Source organism: Grus americana, chromosome 2 (assembly GCF_028858705.1).
Source record: "Grus americana isolate bGruAme1 chromosome 2, bGruAme1.mat, whole genome shotgun sequence".
NCBI lineage: Eukaryota > Metazoa > Chordata > Aves > Gruiformes > Gruidae > Grus > Grus americana.
In genome coordinates, this window is record NC_072853.1 from 77,633,808 (window position 1) to 77,658,475 (window position 24,668).

General features: G+C 45.1%; 1 protein-coding gene across 2 annotated transcripts; it reads left to right on the top strand.

The window, feature by feature from the left end:
* Nucleotides 1–6,125: 6,125 nt before the first annotated feature.
* UBE2QL1 (ubiquitin conjugating enzyme E2 Q family like 1) lies at nucleotides 6,126–24,254 on the top strand. 2 transcript variants are annotated; one of them, XM_054817184.1, is made up of 2 exons: nucleotides 6,126–7,798; nucleotides 22,933–24,254. In XM_054817184.1, exons 1-2 carry the CDS (start codon nucleotides 6,965–6,967, stop codon nucleotides 23,062–23,064), a joined length of 966 nt encoding a protein of 321 aa, XP_054673159.1. In that variant the 5' UTR covers nucleotides 6,126–6,964; the 3' UTR covers nucleotides 23,065–24,254. The 2 variants fall into 2 exon arrangements, with proteins under 2 accessions (XP_054673159.1, XP_054673160.1); XM_054817185.1 differs by lacking the exon at nucleotides 22,933–24,254 and adding an exon at nucleotides 15,152–15,480.
* The last annotated feature ends 414 nt before the right edge of the window (nucleotides 24,255–24,668 follow it).

The window sequence follows — 24,668 nt, forward strand, 5'->3', positions numbered from 1 at the left end:
GAGGATGAAGGAGCGGCAGAAACAACATGTGATGAACTGACCGTAACCCCCATTCCCCGTCCCCCTGTGCCGCTGAGAGGGGGAAGGTTGAAGCTGGGAGTGAAGTTGAGCCCGGGAAGATGGGAGGGGTGGGGGGAAGTGTTTTAAGAGTTGATTTTATTTTCTCATTCCTCTACTCTGTTTTGCCTAGTAATAAATTAGATGAATTCCCTCTCTAAGTTCAGTCTGTTTTGCTCGTGATGACAATTAGTGAGTGATCTCTCCCTGTCCTTATCTCAACCCACAAGCGTTTCGTTATGCCTTTTCTCCCCTGTTCAGTGAATGAGGGGAGTGAGAGAGCGGCTCTGGTGGGCACCTGGCCTCCAGCCAGGGTCAACCCACCACAATATTTTAGACTAAATTACTGAAATTCCAGCACTCTGCCTTTAAAGTTGAACTCAATGGGTTTGACTGTCTCTCTGTGTTAACTTTGTGTAGTTCACACTGGCATCCATCCGTTACTTAGGTGACCTAGAGTCTTAGTGCCTTTGTGTAGCTGGTGATAAGCTACATTTGTGTGTCCCTTTGGTGCTGTGCTCTGGTGCTGGAGTGCTGGAGCACTGCTTTCAGGCTCAGCCGCTGTGCACTGACTAGTGAAACAGGTCTGGCAGCAGCCAGACATCGTGCGGAGCAGACTGGTGCTGGACATCTCTCAGACTCATTTTGGAGTAAAGAGCCATCTGTCATTAGCTGGAGACTCTGCAAAAAAAGGAGCTACCTGGGGCTCAGATGTGTATTGCTTGCCCCCAGTTAAAAGCAGGAGAGCTGCAAGGCCTCCGTGATGGCCCTGGTTCTCTGGTTATATGCAGAAGCCCAGAAAAGTTCATGGTCTCAGAGCTTTAGAAATTCTAGCCAGAAAATCTAGAAAGTCACTGTCTGCAATGACAAACAAGAATTTTTGCATCCAGACTAGAATGACCATCAGATCATCGCTATTCCTCCAACCATTCCACGAGATACAACTTCCTCACTGAGCAGCTACAGAATGACTGTAAAGGTGATATTGTAAGATGAAAATGTGGCCAGAAGATGTCAAGGCTGAAGATGGACAAAGTAAAGGATACATTGTACTGTTATTTTGGGAAAGAATTATCAATGATTTCTATGCTTTACAGTAAGACTTTTCTCAGGATTACTGACCATATCTTGTGTATAAGTGCAATAATTTAAAAATACCTGTGTGTATATGAGAGAGCTGCCTCTGGCACAAAGTTCCGTGAGTCAGAATACCTAGCCGCAAATATCTTTTAGTCAGTAAGTAGCAATACATGAAGGTGTACGCCATGAACATAAAAAGCCTCTCCTGAAAATTTCCAATGCTGTTCAGACTTAAAAAGCAGACAGACAATCGTATTCTCCTGTGATATCGTTTACCTTGCTCATTCTCAAAAGCTGTTGCTGTGATATAACGGCTATTCATTTACCTCATTTATTCATTTACCCAGGTATCCTTTGCATTTACCTGGACTTATCATGTCCATGGAGTGGAGGTTGCCTCAAGTATTTTGTTTATCTAACTCAGTGAAAGAGATTAGAAATGCCAGATGGACTTACAACACTGAGAGGAAGGTAATTTTGGAGGATGTGTCAACAGTAACGTATGGACTGCACGTGCACCTCTAATAGGCTTTTACATTCCAGGAGTGAACATTTTTTGTGTCTTTCTCCATTCTTGCTGTTTGTTGCTGGAAATGCCTTTCCTCCAGATATCGTTTTGAAAATAAGTGATGTTGTCACTTTGGAGGATGAAAGGAGGGAGGCCAATAATGAATAATCAAAGGTGCCCAGTGAGGTACTAGTAAGCATTGGGATAACTCAGTCAAGCAAAGGAGGGAGAAATGGATAAATAGCTTGCTTGTTGAAAAAGTGCCTGTTTGCAGGTTTACAAAGAATTCGCTAAATAAAACTCCATTCGATTCTAGGAAGCAGGCTGTGTCCCATGCTACAAAAGAAATCAATGGTGCCTACCAAACTGATTTAGGTAAATAACCTTGTTAGATTTCCAGGTCTAGAGGCTGGCCTAATCCTGAGTATATGAGCAGGACACATAAACACTAAGATTTTAACGTCACCTATAACAATCTATCTGCAGACCTGCAGAGGAAGGCAAAAAAGATGAATAGAGGACAAATTATGCATCAAGAGGAATAAAATAAAATCTTTCCCAACTCCAGTGGAAGCCCTGAGGCATGGAATTATTATAAGTATAATGTAAATTGACAGTGATCTAATCTATTTTCTCACACATTTGGGGATACTGACACATCAGATGCCCAGGGACTTATAATATAAGCTTAATTTTCTATCTTCAGGCATTTTCCTATTCTATTGTGTTATACAATTATGTCCATAAGCTTCTCAGGCTCCATCCTACAAGACTGAAAGCTACTGCTTCCAGTGCTCAGGAGAGTATTCGAGCCCTTCATTCATCAGATAGCTGGAAGCCTTTGGATTTGCAGTCCAAATGTATTCAAGATTACTCACTGTACAGCCATTTGATCATGTGATGAAGTCAATATCCCTCTCTGAAATTTACTTCTCAAATATATTTATGAAATGTTATCACACTCCTGTTCAGTCTTTGCTGGTCTATGCTAAACAAGACAAGATCTTCTCATTCTCCTAAGATGATGTGTATTTTGTTCCCCTAATCATCCTAGAACTGCTGCTTTGCACATGTTCAATTAAAGTAACATTATCTAACACACTCAGGCCTCTAAATTATACTGCATTTAAATGGAAGCAAACAATATGCATCTGAGCTTTTTTTGCTGAGCCCCAGGTAACTCCCTTTCTGCAAACTCAGTAAAAATGAGAAAATCACTGGCCAATATTATCCTGCTAAAAAGAAAACCACCTTGCCGGTAGCCCCAAACAACACCAAATTGGTATTGCAATAGGAGGTCAGAGCTCTGAATCTCCAGCTACTGACACGTGCCTCTCTACTGCAAGAAGAGTCTGAGATGCCCTTCATCAGCTGCAGCCTGCTGCGCCTGAAGCTGAGGGCTGCTGCTGGACCTCAGCTTTGAACGCTGTCCTGTTTCACTAATCGGTGTACAGCGGCTGAGCCTGAAAGCAGCTCTCCAGCTAAATATGCAGGAGAAATATCTGCCAGAGGTCAGTCTGTTTCTCATACCCAGATGCCCTTTTACCTCCCTGATTCTGAAGTCATTGCATCACTCTCGGATGTCTTTACTACCATTAAGTGGATCAGCCAGTCCTGCTCCAAGGCAAGGATAGGAGGGCCGCATCTGGGAGACTGCAGACTAGTTCAGTTTGACTCCTGCACCTGGCAAACTGGTGAGAATGTATAATAATGAATAGAGTTAATAGGTATGTTTCTACTATGTAAGATACTATGGAGGAAGAATTGATGAGGAATCCGTACAGAGAGATCACGGACTAAATTTGTTCAGACTTTTTTGTCAGTCAATAAATACGTGGATAAGGAGAGTTTAGATGATGCAGGAGGAGTCTCCCTTGCAAGCTGTTTTATTCCCTGTTTTGCTTCAAGGCCCTAGACTTGCAGCCACCCACAGTCCATCCTGGACTAACCAACTAATTCTCCTGCTGAGGAAGCCTGGGTAATGAAAAACAGGAGTTCGCTACATCACTACAGCTTGTTTACCCTGCAGACAGTATGGACACAGATTGTACCAGATTTCACTACTACCAGCACGATCAGAGCTGTGCCCTGTCACAGCAGAACGCCGTTTGGCCAGGCACACCTAGTACACCTTCCACACTGCTGAGACGGCTTTCTCATCGCTTCCATCATTAATCTCGTACCGTTTTACAAAACAATGGCACAAGGCCATGGAGGGGCTTCTTGGCTCTGGTCTCCCTTTGCAGAGCCCTTGCTCTTTTTTGTGACGTCACTGCTAGGCAGATACCTCAGCAGTTATATGAGACAGGTAAATAACTTTCATCATGTTAAATTTATGATAGTGGCTCCTGCTGCCAACTGTCACAGGAACACCATGCAGAGACCTTTCATTTTAAAACATTAATGTAGCCAACACAAAGGCTCGAGTTGCTAATTGGCAGTCTGCTTCAGTTCAGCGTATGTGCCCAACCATCCTGTCTTGCGCTAGATATTCAACAAGGGGCAACCACTGAACACCTTGTTCTGCATGACCACCCACCAGGACTGAAACTGCAAGTGAAGTTTCTGTGACTTCAGGCTTTTGCACCAGAGCAGGAGCAGCCTCATGACCTGTCCCATCACATTTCTCTGTGCCCTGCTCCAACTGCTAACAAGAGGAACAGCAATTTCCTTCTGTGCCTTCGCTTCTCCCCCTGCAAGTCCTGCTCGAGTCGTATGCCCATCAAAGGACAGATTGTTACCTGGAAGCATCACGCACCAGGAAATGTCTGCGTGCAGTTTGACTGCACTCCAGAAATTTCCCAGCTCCATGGGTGGGCCATCAGTAGCTCCGGGGATGCAGCGTGCCTGACACTCCAGAAGGTTCCTAGGGGAAGGCTTGGACACACTTTCCACTATCTTATGAACTGAAAGTTCCTCATTCGCTCTGGCAGGGTGGGCTGTAGAGAGAGGGAAGGCAGGAGAGGAACATGAGATGGACAGAACATTCTCAGCCCCTTCAGCCCATCCACCTCACATCCCCAGGACTTCTGACCTCCTGGGAAACACTCTGTCAACAGTATTTCACGTGCAGATCTTCTCAGGGAAGGAAATGTAGCAAACACCTCCTGCAACAGACCCCAGGTATCTGCGCGCAGGGAAGGATCAAAGCAGCCCCGAGGGTTATCACTCTGACAGGCTTTTGGACTGGGCAAGTCAACAGCATGGAGGGTAGGAGCAAACAAGGACAGCATGGTGGCATCTGTGCTTCCTGGGCCATCATTTACAGTTCGCTCGCAGCTCTTCATCTTCGTTCTGTTCAAAGCAGGCTAACGAGAGATGCACCAGGTATCTGTCACACGTGGGTTTGTTAGCAAGTCTGACATAATGGTCACTGGTGAATGGTCACTTGCTGAATATGGACTTGTTCGTAAGATTAAGTGGTTTAAGTAACAGGAAGAAGAAAGGGGGGAAAAAAGACCCCCAAAGTGAACTGACCCCAATATTTTTTTTGGAGGGAGTCAGTTACTCAGTTTTTGATGAAAACATAGTGCGCCCTGCAGATAGCTTTCAAGAAACCCAGCCGGTTTTCTCAGGAGCTCTTTACAGAAGCGCAGCAGTCTTTTTCCAGCCTAGGCCACTTTTCAAAACCATGGAAGACAGTGGTTTAGGGCACTCCTGGTGAAGGGGGTGTTTGCTTGGGAAAGGTTTTATGGAATATAATGCTGTTATATGCACATACAGCCCAGTGCTTTACATCCTCTGCACAACAGATGGAATCACACTTTGCGCCTTGCCTTCGCTACTCCCCAATTCAAGGCATTTGTTGCTTTTTTTTTTTATTATTTTTCTCTTCCAGTCTCTGAAGGTAAAGAGGGCTGTGGGAATGGAACTTTTGAGAATTGGCTTTTCCTTCCTGTGCTACAGAGTCCCAGGAGGATGGACCTACCTGGTCTAGAGGGGAGCAGGGGTAAGAGGGATGGGATATGCCTATCTGCTGTGCTGAAGGAACAAAGACTGTCACGTCATTACCAACACAAAAAATAAATACACATATAAATGTATGCACACATATATATTTATACCTATTTTTCAATCATGTTTACACATCAGGTTTTGTAGGTATATGCTTTATATGTGTGTCTGTTTAGGTGGGTAGATGTATGCACAGTAAATACACATACACAGATGCATTTAAATGCAATTATGTCCTTATACATGACCATACATGTGCACTAAATTCTGATGGCATTTAATTTTCTAGCCGTGTGACTGATGACACACGCATACATACATGTACGTGTGCAGTACCTACTACCTGCCCACGCACCCGTGGGTCTTTTCCGGGGTGGTGGCTCCCAGCGCCCCATCCCGTCACCAGCGGCGAGGCGAGGCGCGGCCGCCCCTTCCCGCTGTCACCGCCCCGGCCCGCCTCGCCGGCAGGGCCGCGCCCGCGCTGCCAGGGCTGCCCGCGCTGCCGCAGCGCGGGGCGGAGCGGGACGGCGCGGCCGGGCGGCGGCGCTGCGGGACGGGCCCCCGCCGCCTGCCGGCCGCCGCCCCGCCCCCGCCCCGCCGAGGCCCGCAGCGGCGGTGCCGCCAGGCGCGTAGGCAGCGCGGGGTGCGCGGCGCGGCGGCGCGGGCGGCAGGACCTGCGGCAGGGGTACCCCCAGCGGCCCCTTTCCCCCCGCCGGATCCGCGCGGCCCGCGTCCCCGGGCAGCACCAACAAAGGGCCGGAGCGCGCTCCGCCGCTGCGGGAGGGCGCGGAGGCAGGGGCCGCCGCCGCCGGCGGCCTCTCCCCCCCCTCCCCGGGGGGAGGTGCCAGGCGCAGCGCGGGGACCGGCCCGCCGGGGAGCCGCCGGGGATTGGCTCGGCCGGGTGCGAGCCGAAGGTGCTGGGAGAAGCCATCTGCAGCGCAGGCGATTTCGCCCGCTGTGCGTGGGGGGGAGGGGGGCTCTCCCTTGCGGGTGGTTTGGGTTTTTTTTTTTCTTCCTCCCTTTTTTTTTCCTTTTCACGGGATCATGGCCATGGCAGCGGGGCCGTGATGTCCCCGGGAGCAGCCCCACTGCTGCAATGCTGCCTGCAGCAGCCCTAGCGAGGGGAGGCGTTTGAGCGGCGGCCGGTGGCCGCACATCCTCCCCGCGGCAGCGCCGCCGCCTTTCTCTCCCCGCCGCCCGCGCCCCGTGCGCCCAGACCGGCGGGAGAGGGGCCTCGCCGCCCGCCCAGCGCCGTCCCCTCTGCCCGCGAACAGCAAATCCGCCGAGCCGGGCTTTAAACTAATAATAATAATAAAACCCCACCAACCCCATAAAGGCGAGAGGGAGAGCAGAGCCGCGCACAACATGGCCACTCTGCTGCGGAAAATCGGGCTGATCCGGCTGCACAACCGGGACACGGAGGACCCCAAGCACCACCACCACCACCGCAGCAGCAGCAGCCAGCAGGGCTCCTCGCTCAGGGGCAGGGGCAACCAGAAGAACAGCAGCAACAAGCCGCAGCCGCAGGGCCCCCCCGGGGGCGGCGGCGGCTGCAGCAGCAGCAGCAGCGAGAGCAGCCCCGGGGGCCACAAGAACAAGAAGGCGCCGGAGATCGCCAAGCAGCCCCCGCAGCCGCGCTCGGGCGGCGGCAGGGAGAAGCCGCGGGAAGCGACCAGGGAGCCCGGCGCCGGTAAGGAGGCGGCGCAGCGGCCCGGCCCCGGTCCCGGCTCCGGCTCTGGGTGCGGGTCGGGGCCGGCGCCGCTGTTGCCGCTGCCTTCGGGGTCGGGGCCGCTGGCGCCCGCGGGCCGGCAGCAGCACTGCACGCAGGTGCGGACCCGGCGGCTGATGAAGGAGCTCCAGGACATCGCGCGGCTCAGCGACCGCTTCATCTCGGTGGAGCTGGTGGACGAGAGCCTCTTCGACTGGAACGTGAAGCTGCATCAGGTGGACAAGGACTCGGTGCTGTGGCAGGACATGAAGGAGACCAACACGGAGTACATCCTGCTCAACCTCACCTTCCCCGACAACTTCCCCTTCTCGCCGCCCTTCATGAGGGTGCTCAGCCCCCGCCTGGAGAACGGCTATGTCCTCGACGGCGGAGCCATCTGCATGGAGCTGCTCACCCCCCGCGGCTGGTCCAGTGCCTACACTGTGGAGGCCGTCATGAGGCAGTTTGCAGCCAGCTTGGTCAAGGGGCAGGTAGGGGGTCCGTGGGTGTGCGTGTGGCAGGGTGCGTGTGTGTGTGTGCACACACCTGTTTGGATGGGAACCCCAAAGGGCAGCAGATCAAGCCCTGCCTGTGGCTGACCTTGGCCAGGTGTGGGTAAGAGGTCTCCCCTCAGGACCTGGCATCACTGGCAGGAAGGAGACAGGGACACGTGTGTTTTGCTCTGGGGTCCCTTCTGAGGCAGGTGCAGCGGAGGTATGGGGCAGCTTGGAGGGGCAAGGAGCAGATGCATCCGTCACGTCCTCCTGCATGTCTTTTGTCCCTGTGCTTGGCTATGCTGCATGTGGCACCGAGATGTCATGCCTGTTGCCCCCGAGGGTCACCTCCCTCACCCCAAAGCAAAAGGGGCTCTTCAGGCTCCAGTGGGGTTTGGGATTCAAGTCCTCCGCCTCCTGCCCTTCACCATCTAGTCGGCCATGCTTGCTGGTCTCCTGCGTGAAGTGCTGCCTCTGGCATAGGGCACGACGCTGGAGCTGCTGCCCTCACGTCTTTGTCTGGTGCTGTCCTGCATATAGCATCCCTTGGGGGAGAAGAGGAAACCCCGGTGCTCCCGGGTTTGGGGCTTGGAGCACAGGGCAGAGGTGTGGCATGGGATCACACCAGGAATTGCTGCCTGAGCTGCCAGCAAAGTTGTGCCAGTTTAAAATCTCCCTGCCTGAAAGGAACAAGTAATTTCGGGTATGTACTGCAGTTACAGCAGCTAGATGGTTCCTGCCAGCTCTCCTCTCCGGAGGAGGTGCCAGGTTCCCCCGGCAGAGGATCTCGCCTGAGCTGAATCAATGTGTTGTATGCTTTTTTCTTCTTACGCTCCTGCAGAAAATGCTAGGAAGAGAAGTATTTCATAAGGCACTTTTAATAAATGGGTAAATACTGCTGGTGAAACTCATAGCCAGACCTTCTTTATGGTTATTGTAGTGGGCAATATACACATGGTTGTGGCAGGGTGATTTTCCTGTTCACTTCATGAATGCCCTTGAACCCAGGGGACATGCACAGCTCCACATCTATCAGTAAACGATGCTAAGAAACTTGTTAAATTCATATCTTGGCAAGGAGAGGGGGAAAGACTAAATAATAACATATTTTTTATTTGCTTAAAAATGAGGTAACTCCTGTTCGCCTCTACGGAACTGCTGGCATGAGCAGAAGTAAGGCTTGGTTTCTCTTAAGACAGAAAATTAATTTTGATTATTTAGCAGACTCTTTTGTAAGTGGCTTTTTCTCCTTTTTCCCTGTTTGATTTGGGCCTACTGCTCCTTTTAACCAGATAGTATTTTTCTCTGCACTTCATTTGAAGAGGTCAAGTTTCCTAGGTCACCTTGGGATATAAAAAAACATCTACCAGAAAAAAAAGAGCCTTAATTTACATTGAGCCTGGGGTATGTTGAAGTTGTGTAGCTACTCTTACCACATCTCACTATTTGGTAACCCATCTGTTTTTATAGTGATCATATTTCTTATTCTTTTAAAAAAGGGTTTAGAAGGACAACACTCAATTCTCACATTTTTTAACAATTCAGCATCTTTCTGCAGTATTGAACATTGAATGTTAACTGGTTAAATTAAGGTTTACTGGGATCATAAAATGGCTCAGTGCAGAAAAGTACTAAATTGTTTTATTAGTAATAAATATTAAACTATATAATCTGATAATTTTCTTCCATAAACCACTGAAGAGATTTCCAGAAAGTAGTAGTAATTTCCGATAACAGAGGATGTTTATGCATGCATCATTAATAAATGCATTTAAAGTGCGAGAGTTTCAGTAATGTTCTTCCAGAAGTTTACGAAGTTAATTACAAAAAAAAGAGAATGTGTGTGGGACAAAATAAAAGGCTGAAGTAAACTGCTGCCAGTAACTTAGTAGTTAAATGGGTGTAACATGCATGTTTCAAAGTCTTGGGACATGCCTTCCAAGTGAAATATTAATAGGTAATACTGACAATAAATTTAATTTCTGGGTTACAGAGGTGTAGCCTGTGATGGGTTACCAACCTGTCATCACAGCCAGGCTCCGCGTCATGGGAGCCACGTTTCTGTAATCGCACTCCCCTCGTTATGTAATCTCGACTCCATTGCATAATAGGGCTCAAAATACGACAGGCGCCTCCCATCACCATTTCATTTTTCATTTTACAGGTAATCTACTTTTGACTGGGTTTTTTTGTGGGGGTTTTTTTAATGAAAATAGAGCCACCGAAGCATTGAGAGCCAAAGCGCTGCATTTCCCTGAGCTGCGGGGCTGGTTTGGGGTAACTCTTGCTGTGCTGTGGGTAGGCTCGGTGCCTGCGGGGAGCCTTCCTGAACAAGTAGCGATGGCTTGCACCAGGTTAATTGTGTAATTTCTGTAAGCGGCCTGCACCCTGCAATGGTGTGAAATATTCAGCACGCTTGCTATTAAGCAGAAAGGCTGGAAGGGCAAGGTCCGTTCTCCACCGCCTCAAAACGACCCCGCACGAGCAAATGGCGGCAGCCATGAGGCCGAGCGGGAGATGGGGTGCTGCCGGCGCCAGTGGGTAAACGGGGCCTTCCAGAGAAATGTCACTGGTTCGCAGCGCCATGATTTAGCATGGAATCATAGTGAATGCTCGAGCCTGTGACGCATCCGAAAGCGCGCCTCGTCGTCACGGGCGCCGGTGTGAGTAGGCAGGACTGAACTTCCCGCCAGCGTACGTTCCTCCTTTTGGTAATTTGAGTGATAAAACCGAGGTGGCTTATTTCATTCAACGTTTCTCATCAGTCCCATTTTGCCGTGCTAACTGTAACGCTGCTGTTCTCTGCCAGTTCTTCGAAGAGAAACGCAGCACTTCTTGGTCTGTTGTTTTGTCAGAGCTAATAGTAACCTATGAACATATATAACCTTCTCTTTTTGATGAAGTGATCAAAAAGCAGACAAAACTAACATTGCAAATACATTTTGGGGCAGTCAAGGTTCTTGACAAATTCAGATTTTTTTAATGGATTCACAGACCTTTTAGCAGAGTAAAAGAAAAATTGAGAAGTCTTTCTGACATCTCACAGGTGACACATGTGACTCAGGAGTTACGTCCATGAGGAGACCATGAGGTGTGCAGCACAGAAATTACCAGGTAGCACATTTCCATCTCTTTCCAGCATTGCCCTTGTATGCAGGGATACCTGGGGCCAGGTCCCCAAACCTGAGCATGTCTCCTAGGGGCTGGATTTTAAGGCAGGGTAGCTGCTTCTCCAGATTTCACCAAACAGGAGCCATGTGCCTCAGGTGACCTTGCTTGAGAGATGTCCTACTTTATGGGATGCATACCCTTGCTTCCTGAATCTAGTATTGCATTTTTAGATATTTTTTGTCTGGAAAAAAAATGTTCAAAATGGAAGAGAGACAATTTCTGTTTGAATGAAACAGTTCGATAGTCCCAAACTACGCTTTTTCCCCCACCCCCCACCCCCCATCCCCCAGTTTTCCTGGGAAAAAAAAGTTAATTAACAAACAAGTTGGGGTTTGTTTAGTTGGTTGCTTCAGCTATTCAGCTGAGAAAATCAATTATTCACACAGCTCCAGTCAGTATCTTGAGGGGAATTCTCAGTACATCAAAGACCTAAGACTGTTTATCTGTCTGGGATCCAGAATCTTATTTTTAAAAACTTGGTATTGTCCTTAACTCAACTGTAGCCTTGGTTTTAAAGGAGTAACTTTGTACTTGCTTCCTGCACTGTCAGCTGCTTGCTGGCTCTCGTCGTCATGGGTGGAAACTTGGTCCTGCCGAACCAGCAAAATGGTAGCCGTGAGCTGCCGCGGAGCTGGGGTGTCAGCCAAGGAGGTGGGGTGATGCTGAGAAAATAATTTAAATACCAGTTGTTTGTTGTCCTGGAGGCAACTGTTCAATGTGCATGTCTAGGCAGAGCCTCCCATGTCTGTCTGTCTATCCAGGCTGTGGAAGTGGCCTGCTGAGCGTTACGCCTTCCTAGCAGCACCCTTTAAAACGGTTTATTGAGAATTTGAGAGATTCAAAAATGTGCCTGTTGCTCTCTGCTTCCTGACGACAGTGCCATTGTCACAATAATACTAATAACTGAAGGAAGGAGGAAAGGGGGAACAGTGCGGGTCGTAGGAGAGTGATGACACAGTAGGAGGTTCGTCGTGGCTCTCCTTTGAAAACATGGCGGATGATATGGTCCCAAATGAAAAGGAGCAGACTTTGTCCAACAGTGGAAGAAGACTTTGTGTCCTCTACTAGACATGTTTCTCACTGGAGGGTAGTGATTTGATGCTGTACCGGTGGAAGTTTAAGAGAAGTCAAAGCTATGTATGCCAATGTCCAAATAATGCATCAGGAATTATTTATTTTTGAGAATGACTAGCATAGCTGTACTTGATGCCTTGAGGACTTTGGGCTTAAGCTTGCAGTAGTGTTGACCCGTAGCCGCCTTGTCCTCCTTTTTATGAGTCCCTTGTTTTCTCTGTGGAGGCTGGGGACAGGACTGCCAGCCAAAGGCAGCTCTCAGGTAACTGTCGACTCTGCAGATTATGTCATGGAAAAAGTTCTTTGTTTCGAGGAAAATATACTCCCTTATTCTTCCAGTGAATAGAAGGAGCATAAAAATTTTGTCAAGACATGCTAAAATAGGAATGGGGAACCCCTAGTTACTCTTGCTGTGGTGGGCTTCTGTATAATGATTTAAATCAAAATCAAAATATAATTTGTAATTAAGATTTCATTTACTATAGGAAAATTTCCTGAATTCAAATAAAAGTTGTCGGTATCTAGTACTTTCATCTCTCATATTGTAGTATTAGAAATACCTCAGTGGAGTCCCGTTAGTTTGCTTCAAGAGATAGGTGCCTTGTATGAGCATTGGACTGATTTATCTTTCCATTTTAAAAATACGAGTATCCCAGCTGACTTCTACCAGATTGAAACAGGAGAAATGGGCTTATTTTATGAAAAACAGATACACAAGGTAGCAGTTAATCATAGTCTAAATGACTCCCTCTTCATCCTTTCAAACAAAAGTATGAGTGAGCAGATAGCAGATGGGACTTGCATGGTGTCCAGGAGGTCAGCAGACTCCGGGTCTTTCAAATATGTATAGCAGAAATTAATTGCAAATCCATGCGTTTTCATACTCCAGATGCTGGATTTGAGGACTGTAGCCATGAATAAATCGGCTAATCTCAAAAGCTGCAGAAGTGTATAGAGAACACAGTGGTCTCTGAATTATTTGGAGCCATTGTATCATATTAGGGCTTTAAAAAAATAACACCAGCTTGCTTTTTGCTTTCAATTAGTTGCCTGAGCAAATGATGCCAATTATCATCAAGGGAAGAAATGTTGCTTTAGGTGCGCAGTTGAAAAACACATCAACTCCTATACTAAAATTACAGAGGAGACAAAGAATGTATTACGGGGCTTGTTCCCCATGAAAAGGTATAAATGCTGGGCCAAAGAGGTAACAAAGAGTATTGTTTAGCTACAGAGGAAAATCAGATATATTTGCCGTGTAAGATTTCTTTTTTATTGCAATTGGGAAAGCTAGGATTTTCAAGCTGAAGTTTAAGTGGAGGCATATATATTTGCTATGTTGAGATGCTGGGACTGATGAATGGGCTGAAAAAAACATTCTTCATGTGTACTCTGATATATTGCTGTTCTGACTATCCACTATTATTATGCAAATATATTCTACTGAGAGGAATGAAGACACAGGGATTCCAACTCAATGAAGTAGGAGGCTGTTTTAATTCTTTTAAAAAGCAGGGGGAACATAATCTCCATTTTACCCCTTCAAAGCATAAAAAGGAAAATTTTAAAATACTTTCAACTATCATCCTTAGTGTTAAAATAGTCATCAAATAAGTTAAATCACTAAGCTGAAACAAACTGCTTATTTTAAAACATAGTTTTATGGCAGGTAGTACTAATTCTTCCTGGCAATACTTGGCTGATCTCCTAAATAAGAATTTAAAGAATTGCCGCTTTGGATCATAAGAAAATGGAATTCGCTCAAAAGAGCAAGATTCTTCTTCCCTGATGTGTAAAAGAAGTCCTCATTTTCTTCAGTGAAAGTGTTCAGATAGAGAGAACTGTGTAGCATTTGGGTGTTTTGTCAGATACTTTGTTGAAGAATTATACTTTTTCGAATGCAGAAAGCCCAGTCCCAAGGGTTCTCCTGGAGGAGTAACCTGAATAACCCACTTTCCGTTGTGAGGAAGATTTACTCTTCCTTACACAGGCTAGCCTCGAAAATATGCAGATTTCCTGGCATCTACGCAATGCCCAAGGATTTCCATGCATGACCAGAGACTTCCAGATTGAAGATTTGTAACTCCACAGTAATTCTGGTCCTCACATTGCAGGAGTCTTATTGCCAGGCGTGATCCGAGGCATGGCCCCCGAGTGAGCATCTGCTGTCGCAACGTGGGACGTTGGTTAAGTAACGTGATATTAGCTGCATTTCTTTTTCCCATCTAAGCTCCTCTGGGCTGATGAGAGACAGTGAAGATCTCCGTTCTTCCTTGACGTATTCAGTCCTTCACATGCAGTTTCCAGTTCACAAATTATTTCTCCTGTAACTGTCAAAAAAGGTAACGCTGACATTAGGCACAAAGGGAGATGGGAAGATGGAAGGATTGCCAGGTGCAATTACTCTGCGGTTAAACAGGGAGAACTTCAGGGGCTATGGTGATTATGCTGTCTGAATGGCTCAGAATATATGTTAAATTTAATGTGCACAGGATCCGGTTGTCTCACTTGTAAATGGAATACCAGGTTTCTGTTGAATATCATTGTATTTTTTGAAAGCGTGTGGCTTGGGGCTTCAGTCCTGCTCCACAGTGTCATTTCTAGAGGGTACTGAGCACTCCACAGCATCGGTCTTTAACTCTGGCTGGAAACGGCGGCAATTGAGTAGATCCTGGAAGTTGCAGGACAAGCTGCATGGGAAGGTGATGGTACTGTTACCTAACCCGGCTGACAGTGAAACAAACCAGCACTGCACTGGGAATTGGAAAAGCGTAAGCTGGGGAGAAACATAGGTGTGCTTTGTTGAAAATGAGTTTGCAGTCCTTATTGGTCTGCATGAAACAGGTTAGTGGGCTTAAGACATTCAGGTGATTCCTCTTCTGAAACAGGATCAAGATGCCAGTCTGATTTGCACCATTACAGCTAAAAGTCAAACTGAGGAGTGGTACGTCAAGTGCGCCTGTCCTCAGCCACACGTGGCAGATACATGCCTGCCTTGCGCACATGCAGAGTCTGTCCTTGGAAAACATCTTTTTACCTGCGTCACAATTTTGTGGGTGTTGTTAAAATTGATGATCCTCATTCATTTAATCCTTCTCTGCGCAGGCTCTCCAGAACCCCTGGAACTTCTGCAGTGACTCCTTGGTCGAGTTACAAATCGGTCGCAATCCCAAATCTGCACTCGAAGATGAGTGAAAATAAACCTGAGGAAGGAAGAATAAGCCTGTGTTATGAAATGGCCTGGAGCTCAGATGCTTCTCATAGCCAGGCTTTATGAGCTGTGGAACGACTAGATATTTCTCCTGTTTCTAGGTTTGTGTTACAAATGGTAACAAACCCCCAGCTGCTAGAAGAAGTGTAGGACTTATTTCTGTAATACATGCCCATAAAAAAATGTAAAGCATCACAAAGCAGAGGAAATTGATGATACTAATTTTTCAAATTTTTTATTAATTTCTATAAATATCACATTTTCTATAAATTTGACAAGATTATTTCTAATAAAATATGCCTAGTATTGAAGTGTTCTATAATTATTGGGGGGGAAAGGATACTTCACAGTTAGAGCACTTAGGCTGAGAAGAAGTGATCCAAGTTTAGCTTTCAGGTTTTGCCAGTGACTTCAGGTGTGGTCATGGGCAAGTCATATACCTTCACTATATTCCTCTTTCCCACCTGTAAAGTACAGATATCCTCTTTCCAAAGGTCATTTGAGGATACTTACTGAAAGCACTCAGAAGTGAGAGCTCTATGAGTAGATGTCCACGTGCATCTGTATGAAACATACCGTAGTGAAGAGATTGACGCATTTGCATAAATAGCAGGGGGAAAAGCGCATCGGCTTCTGACTGTAATCTTACCAAATTTGGTCTTAACTCAATTAAATGTCCCCAGGAGTAGTGTGCTTTTTCTTCCTGTTTTTGGGTTTGGTTTTGTTTTTTTTTTTAGCATGGTGAAACTTTGGGAAATGTGGAGATAGACATTGTTTGGGCTGTAGCTCCTTCATCTTTAGAACCTGTCATAAAGGATGGTTTGGTTTGCTTTGCTTTGGCTGGGTTTACACCCGTGGCTGTGTTTAACTTGGGTAACTTCAGGTTCCTGGTGGGGAGAACCTGTGGGCTGATGCAAAGAGGAGCAGGGGGCCTTTTCATCTGGACTTGCCCTTAGTAACTCTGCTCGTACCTGATTCCACAGAGAGGCAGTTCAGGGAGCTCGGCAGAAGACTGACAGAGAAAACGACCTTTCATCATCTAGACTAGGAGGCTCCCATTTGACACCAGGGGACAGGGACTATCTCTTTTGACGGAAGCCCGCTGTGTTGTAAGATGGCACCTTCGCCCCTGGAGGTGCTGGAGGCACCTTCCAAGAATACGGTCAGCTGTCAAAATTTTCTTTTTCTTTTGCCAACACAGAGTTCATCCCACCCGTAAAATGCAGGAAGGGAGTTTCTTAACTCTCATCTGTACTGAAATCATGCCGCTGACTCTGTGCCGGCTTTAGGGAAAGGCGACAAAGAGCAGGGCAGTGCTCTGTAGCTGTCAAACAGGGATCGGGGCTGTAAGTGTCCATATCGATTAGGAGCTACTTGCACCAGGCTGCACACAGAGTGTTAATTACTCAGCTGGAACTCAGATTTCTTTTTCCTGGACAAAGAACAGTTACACTCCCAGAAGGAGCAATTTATAGGATGCTTTAAAGCCGGAACTTGCTGAGTTTTCACTTCTTTGTATGGATTATTCTTAAAAAGGAGACCAAAAAGGTGTGAAAATACTGCTTTGGAAATTACACATTTGCAGGAAAACATTCAATGTTTAGGTCACTTGTGCTGCAACATTAACAGTATTTGTCTGCATCATTTTCTATACTGCTTTGTTTTAGCTATAGGTAATAATTATACATAGTGCAATATAAAATATGTGCGGTTTTTGAGACAGGATTAACTGTGCCTCATCAGTACCTAAAGGAAAAAAATTGTAAACCATGTAATTGGGAGGAGAGACTGTGTGTATTGCACTCTAGCAATGATGTGACACATTGCAATCATTGCACTGAGCATGACAGTAGCTCACTTCAGCATTGCTCTACTTTTGAATGCTTCTCTAAAGCAAGTGGAATTATTTTTCTCTGAAAAGTTGTTTAAATATTATAGAATAAGACCAGTTCAGGCTTAAGCACTGTATTCCTCTGTTAGTTATCAGAAAAGACTTGAGTATGTTTGCGTAGGGTGCAGCTTTGAACAATTGAGGCCCAAAGCCATTAGTCACTGGCACATTCATGGAACACGTTATGTACTGGAGACTCATAGTGTGCTCCAGCTTTTAGAAAATCCACAGGTTTTGCATCATCCATGGAGAAGCCTGGGACAACAGACTTGGAAAATGGGTGTATCCTTGTGGGTCTCCTCCCTGTCCTTGGAGGGATCACCACAGATACAGTGTGTGGCACAGTGATTTCCTACAGTCTTTTGTGTACCTCCCTAAACCTTTGCTTTTTTCTCTCTCCTGACGTTTATCTAGAAGTGGGTAACTAGAGCCTGCTGTAGACATCTCTTAAGAGATGAAAGGAGAAAATTAAATTGTATTCATGCACCCCTTTATGCTGGCTTAAATGATGGGCCACATTTAGCCCCATGTGCAGAAGGCCCGTATGATTTGCCCTTGGAAGACCAACCTTGAGTTATTTGCATATCCAGGATTAATGAAAGGAATGCAGGGCTGAGGAGTTTGTGTTAAGACCAGCGCTAACCGCATGAAGGCTTGCCTGCTTCTGAGTCAATTAGCAGTGTACCGCTTGCAATGAATACAACTTTTTGTTAACCAGTCCAGGAAAAAAAGTCTGGATGTGCCTGAAGGATTTGCTGTGTCATCTCAGAGGTGGGTAGCACAGGGGCGTACGCTGTTTCCAGAATAACCTCAGTCCGGTTTGGGCTGATGACTGCGTACAATAAATCTCTGAAAATTTAGGACCTAGTAACACAGGGACTTGCATCAGGAGAGGACTGAGCACAACGTTGAAGGATTCAGGACCTGGCTTCGCAGTGTCACAGCTGACCTGCGTTGGCAGTTCAGCTCCAGGTATCTAAATTGGACTTAGAGACCTCCACAGGTCCCTTCCAGCCAGCACTCTGGTGATTGTGTGATCCTGTGAAAGGCTGGCCACTGTTACGTAGTCCTGTCCTTCCAGGTAATGCCAGAAGTGATACGACATGGAAGCACATCTGGCGCTGTGTGCTCTGCCACAACTGTTGGGTTTTGGTCTGGGACCTGCTATAGTTGGTTTGATGAGAGGGATAAGTCCCTTCGTCACTGCCAAAGAAACCCCCTTGAGGCCATCCTGATTCTGGAAATACCAGAAGAAATGTCAGAACTGTTTTTCATGACACACAGGCCAGACGTGGGCAGATACGTGTTTGTAGTGGGATTACAGGGCTGAAGAGCTTCAGGCTTCATATTTGGTATCTCTCTACAGGACTTAACTGTCTTCGGGTGACTCTGTGACGTGGTGTTGTTGGGGAAGAAAAGATGTTGCACATTGCTGATAATGATGCTGAAGGACTTTAAAGAGCTACTAGATGTTGAGTTGAATATTTTTGAGCGTGCGCTTCAGTGTCACATAGCATTCTCAAGGGGAGGACGTACTGATGCGTTCACGATTGTGGAAAAACATGGAGGCTACTGCATCATCACTGAGAAGTAGAAAAGCTCCCAGATTTGCCCACGATGGTCTGTAAATGTGGGTGTGAAATCACACGTGAGATTTACCTCGGGTGTTTTGCTGTGTATGGCGGGAGGGAGTGGTCCTTAGGTATGGCCAGGGTCCTGAGAAACCTACCCGCAGCAGACTGTGCTACAGGAGGTCTTTCTCCTAGCAGTTATCAGGGTTACAGACTGGATCCTTATCAGCTGTTTGTTCAAACTCATTATTTTGAGCAAAGAGTAGATGAGTGGCATGCAGTTGCTCACTGTGCCACACAAACTAGGCGCAGTAGGAGCACAAGTGAGTGAGGAGTCTTGAGTGCAGCACATGTTCCCCTGCATTTCAGCATGGCTGTGTAAACCAGTTGGATGCTGTGGCATTACTTTCACCTTTCATATGTTTCTAGCTTGTTAAAATTATATCTTGCTAAGTACATGAAGTCACAGCAGATGGCGAAATCTGAAATGTTCCCTGCAACTCTTTATTTTAATTAGGTTTTCAGTTATCCCTTTATGAAAAGCACTCTGTGAGTGTCTGAAAGTATTGGAAGTATTTAAATAAGCTCCTGGTGCAACTTCTCAGAGCTAAAGTCGACATTAATATCTTTATGAAAGACTTTATTGGGTTTTCTCTGTTGTTTTTAATCTATTGTGGAATGTTTTGATCTTGTTCAGATATCGGTTTGATATCTTTTCTTGATTTGGTGCTGGACACAACAAAACATGGGCTGTGCAAATGATCTGTATTCCTTACCATGGCAGTAGCGACGTGCCTGGTTTAGAGATTGGTCACAATGCAGTTGTGCGCAGTTGAGCTATGGCCAGCGCTGTATTTGCATACTGTATTTGCCATATTTATCATATTTACAGAATGCAGTAGCTCATAGGCTCCTGACTAGAGTTAAAGTGACTGCATGTTTAAGTAGCAGTCTGAAAATACACTGTAGTCAGAGCTGGTAACAGTGCCTGCTGAAATGTTTCACACTTTCTTTTGTAATTGCATGCAAAATGCCATTTTTTAGTTAAACTTGGGAAGAGTTTTGTGGGAATGGCAAAAAGCTAAAAATTATTAAGACAGTAGATACCACTCGAGTATAGTTTCAAAAGCGTCTTAACTGCGTTGACTGAAATTCCACTCTTCTTTCTTTTTACCTCAGGCTTACTTGAGGCACCAAAAAGGGAAACTTTCTGGTCCATGAGGTTAAATTTTATCCAAATTATAAACACCTGGCAGGATATCGGTTAATAAGAGACAGTGCTAACCATGCCACCCGTAGTTTCTGTATAAACACAGAAATACATGGACTACAGTGGGGTAGAATTAGCTGGGGTTTGATGACGCAGGTTACATACAACCTGCACATGGTACCAGCATACGTTTCGGAAGTGGCTTTAATGATCCTTTACATTAATGACAAAGAAGTATGAGAATAAACTCAAGGAACGATGCTTATTTCATCTGCTGTGGCTCCAGTAACGTTTTAGATGATGTGATGATACTCACTGTGTTATTGCAACACCAAAGAATTCTTACTTTCCTCGTTTGAAAGCAGTAAGTAGCTGACACTGAACATGAGTGACAGCTGTTCTCAATGCAAAGATACTATTTCTAGGTACAGATTGGTATTAATACATTGATAAAGCTGGGGAAGACATGCATCATACTGTGCTAGGTGCTGTGCACGCAATTCAGAAAGGTATCAAAGACTTAAATGATAAAAAATCATATTTATAAGACAAGAGATGGCAAATGGACTCCTAATCCAGGAGTAGAGTAAGTTTATATTTGCTTTCAAAAGTATCTCATTGATGAGATTTTGAGGACCACATTTCCTGTGCTTTATCTTTTCCTACGTTTCTTTAAGTGTGCTTCCAACAAGAGCGCAGATTAGGAAGAGAATACAAAACATGTTTTGTAACAACAAAAATACTCCTGCAGGATATGTAAGATAATTACTCAGTGAAATTTTTAAAATGTTACCCAGTTTTAGTTAATTATTTATTTTGTGAAAACTAAAAAGGAACATTTTCTAAGGAAATTTATTAGCAGGGTTAAATCAAGTACCATTCAGATCATCCTTATTTGGGAAATATTAATTGCCAAATTAGTATGGGGAGGGGGAATGTGTCTTGCTGTTTAGTCTATCAAGGGATATTTAAAGATGAAATACGTTGCTAGTCTGTAAATGGTGACTAGGGAGAAAGGCAAGGAAAAGCATTTAAAGGTAAAATAGCTATTTTTGTGAAAACCAAATGGGTATAAATTGGCTATGAATAAATGGAGGTGGGAATTTGAGGCTGTTCCTAATCTTTAGTTAAGGTTGGCTCTGAAAGATAAGTCAAACCGCACAGAAGAATGACATTAAAACAGAAGTAGGAAACAGCTTCTTTATCTTGTGTCCATAGCTTTGTAATACTAAGAGTGGCCCTGAGCACAAAGTGTATCTGTGCAATATTGCGACAGCCTTCTAGAACAAAATGATTTGTCCACACTGCAGAGTAATCTTTCTCATTTTAGATTGTAAAAGTAACTTTGATACTCCAGGGACAGAGTTTGTTTTCTTTTTCTTTTTCCTTTTTCTCCCTCCATGTACCTGATTATTTTCTCAGTATTATTTGTTGCATGCAATTACAAATGACAATTTTTGGTTTAAATTCCAAATTGACAGTAAAATATGGGAGGCAAAAGATGCTGCCTGATGCATCATTTTGAGCAAAAGAATGCAAAAAATGAGAACATACTAACTTAATTTTTAATAATTGTAACACCATAATGTGGTATATCTGCTCATTAAATACAATTTATTCTAAAAAAGGCTTTCAGTGCAGGCTATCAAACAGTTATTAAAGTGATTAGACTTGGGACTTTAGTAAACTTCTATTTTGTGACAAATCCAATAGGCGTAAATACTTTAAAGGGTATTATTGCCAGAATAAATCTGCAGCTATATTTCTTTCTTGTGTCTGTTAGTTGGTCATTCACATGGACCAATGTGAAAAATAAGGTAATCTATTAATAATTCAGTAAATTTCTCTCTTGCCAAACAAGGATTTGAAATTATATATTGTTGTGCATTTATAGGTAATATTTAATTGCAAAGTAATAAAGATGCAGTATGTTTAAATGTATATATTTTCATTTATTATCAAACTTGTCATGAAAGGGTAATAAACAAATCAGATTTTTTTTATGTAGGTTGGACACAAGTTGGTTTAAAGTGCTCCTGCCTTTAAGAAATGCCAGACCTATTAGTTTCTCACAGGTCAGATTAGAAGAAGAAAAATGGAGTGTGTTTTGTGGGATGGATGTAGTTTTTAGTGACGCTCTGCGTTTGCAGCGGGGTGTGGGGGCTGAGATACGGGCAGCCCTGAGATGTAGCACACAGAAACTCTCTGCTTTTGTGATGGTTCTCCAGAGTCATCGACTCCGTGACAGTCACACCTTGGACTACATTATGAGCGTGGCATGAAAATTAGTTTGAAACCTCTTTCCATCTCCCCAGCCCCGAGCTGGTACCTCAGCACCGGCTGCAACAGCCTCTTCCACACGCAGCCGCTGGCCATGGGGGACCAGAGGGGCCTGGGGGGGGCTGGGGAACCCCTTCCTCTCCTGTGGCTGAACAGGGCTGCGGCACGCTCCCAAAACCCACCTGCTCCCAGGAGGCGGTGGGAATCGGCGCCCCGCCATGCCGAGGTGCCCTTTCTGCGGCGCGTCGGTGTGCTCCTTGCGGTCCCTGTCTGCTTACCCCTGACCGTACAGGGCGGGCACGAGGGGCTGCACGCCAAATAAATACTGTATGGTAGAGTTTGCACGCCACATGCTGTATGTTAGAGTTCCCTTCGTCGATTTGCAGGGCTCCCCGTGCAGCAGAGAGGGAGGCGAGCCGCGCGGCACGGCCGCAGCAGCGGCCGCTGGTTGCTGCATGCAGGGCAGCGTGCCAGCACAGGGGCTCGCTGGGAAGAAAGAGCCCGGCAGATGTCTTTTTTTTTTTTTTTTTTTTTTTTTTTAACTTCACTGCATATCATTTTTAATCATCTCTAATAATGCATTTGTCTGCTCCAGTTTGAGAACTTCGCTTTCTGGTATCTGTAAGTGAATGCCTCTTGGCCTGACGCATTGAAAAGTTAGGCTGTGGTTTCCAGCTGCCTGTTCACGTGTTTAATGAAGGTTTTCTTTTTTGTTTGGTGCAGGGCCGTATCTGCAGAAAAGCTGGCAAATCAAAAAAGTCATTCAGTCGAAAGGAAGCTGAAGCAACATTTAAGAGTTTGGTGAAGACCCATGAAAAATATGGGTGGGTCACCCCACCCGTCTCTGATGGCTGATGTTAGCAACCTGCACTTGACAAAAATGCTGAACAAAAGTACTGTGACATCTCCTCAGTGCTGTACACCGCCCATCCTTTTCTACTTCAGCTTCAGTTACATACCATGAATGTCAAGGAGACATCTAAGTTATTTATGAACAGATGTGTTTACAGAGGGAGAGAAGAAAAAAAAAAATGCTGTGTAGGATTATATTTCAAGACTGGAGAATGGTCATCATTGAAGTCACTTGAGCGGATGCTGAGATTGCGTCATTTGCCCCCATACAGCCCACATTGTCTTCAGCTTCTTTCCATGACAGCAGCACCAAACAGCAGTACTGGAAAGTCTATCCATTACTGCTCAGTTCATTTAAATGTAAATGAAACAGTTAATATTTAATAGGGAAGCAGTGCATTGCAGGTACATGTTTGCTGTGCTGTTTATCTTTGTCTCCTAGCAGGTCAACATAACTTGAAAATTTGTCTTTATGTGGAACTGTGGTCTGCTGTGACTGAATTTAGACCTCATTTGTGCTCTATATATGACCTTTAATTCATAAATGAAACCAGAATTAAAATGCTGAAAGGTCCTAGTGTTGAAAAGTGGAATCACCCAACCGATTACAATGTGCTCTCTATGCTGATATTGTGATGTGCTGTTCAGAAATAAACCAGTGCAGTTAGCTGAAGGTTAGGTGGTTTTTTTAAACACATCCACGCCAGGGCTTGGAGTGGTGGGTGGTAGCAGAACCACTATTATCCTGCCGGTACCTTCTGCAGTAGCATGTGGCCTGTCAGTTCTTCAAAATGGCAAAACAAACGGATGGAAATGGACAAAGCAACCTTAAAAAATTATCTGCTTAATTTTAAAATGATATGCCAGTAACAGAGTAAAAATTTTCAAGGCGAATGGAACATGGTTTGTAAGATGATTTGCATGACTGGAATTTTCTTTTTTATTTTCACTCAATAGACATTGTATGTACTTAGAGCCCAGTATCTGAGAAAACCCACTGATGTATATAAATGTCCTATTATTTAATCATTAAGATTTAAGTTTTCTGGTAAACGATTTGAAAAAAACTTTCTAAGGGACTCCATAAAAGCTGAAGGTAATGTTTAGAATGGTATAAGAAAAGCATTAAACAATGTGGATTCCGAATGGAAAATCGTATTGGACACATGCTGAATAAAATCACCAGTATCGTTTCTGTTGCCTCAGGAATTCAATCATTTTGACCAACCTTTGTATTCAATGTAATAGGTTTTCTACTGTGAAATTCTAGGTACCTTATAGTTATATCTGTTGTGGCGATATTTTAATTGAAAGCAGAACAGTATCGATTGTAAGACTAATTTGGAGGGGGGGGGGGAAGGTCTCTGTGTGAAAACACTTCCCATTCTACAACTAACACAAGACCAAATCGAAATGGTTGACCAGTTTCTGTTTGGACACTGTACAGAGAGTTTTGGGGTTTGGAGTTCGATTTAAAACTACAAACAGTGGAGAAGAACAAAAAAGTAATGAAGGACAAAGGAGTTTGAACACAAGCAGGGAAGCAGCACAGCAGATATTTGTGCAAAAACACTGCTCAGTTTATCTATAAATGCTTTGCCAGTGTG

What these genes read in the sequence shown, in the direction of transcription:
- UBE2QL1 (XM_054817184.1), top strand. Translation starts at nt 6,965, where the DNA reads ATGGCCACTCTGCTGCGGAAAATCGGGCTGATCCGGCTGCACAACCGG. An exon ending in CCAGCTTGGTCAAGGGGCAG is followed by an intron (nt 7,799 to 22,932) that starts GTAGGGGGTCCG and finishes TGTTTGGTGCAG; the next exon opens with GGCCGTATCTGCAGAAAAGC.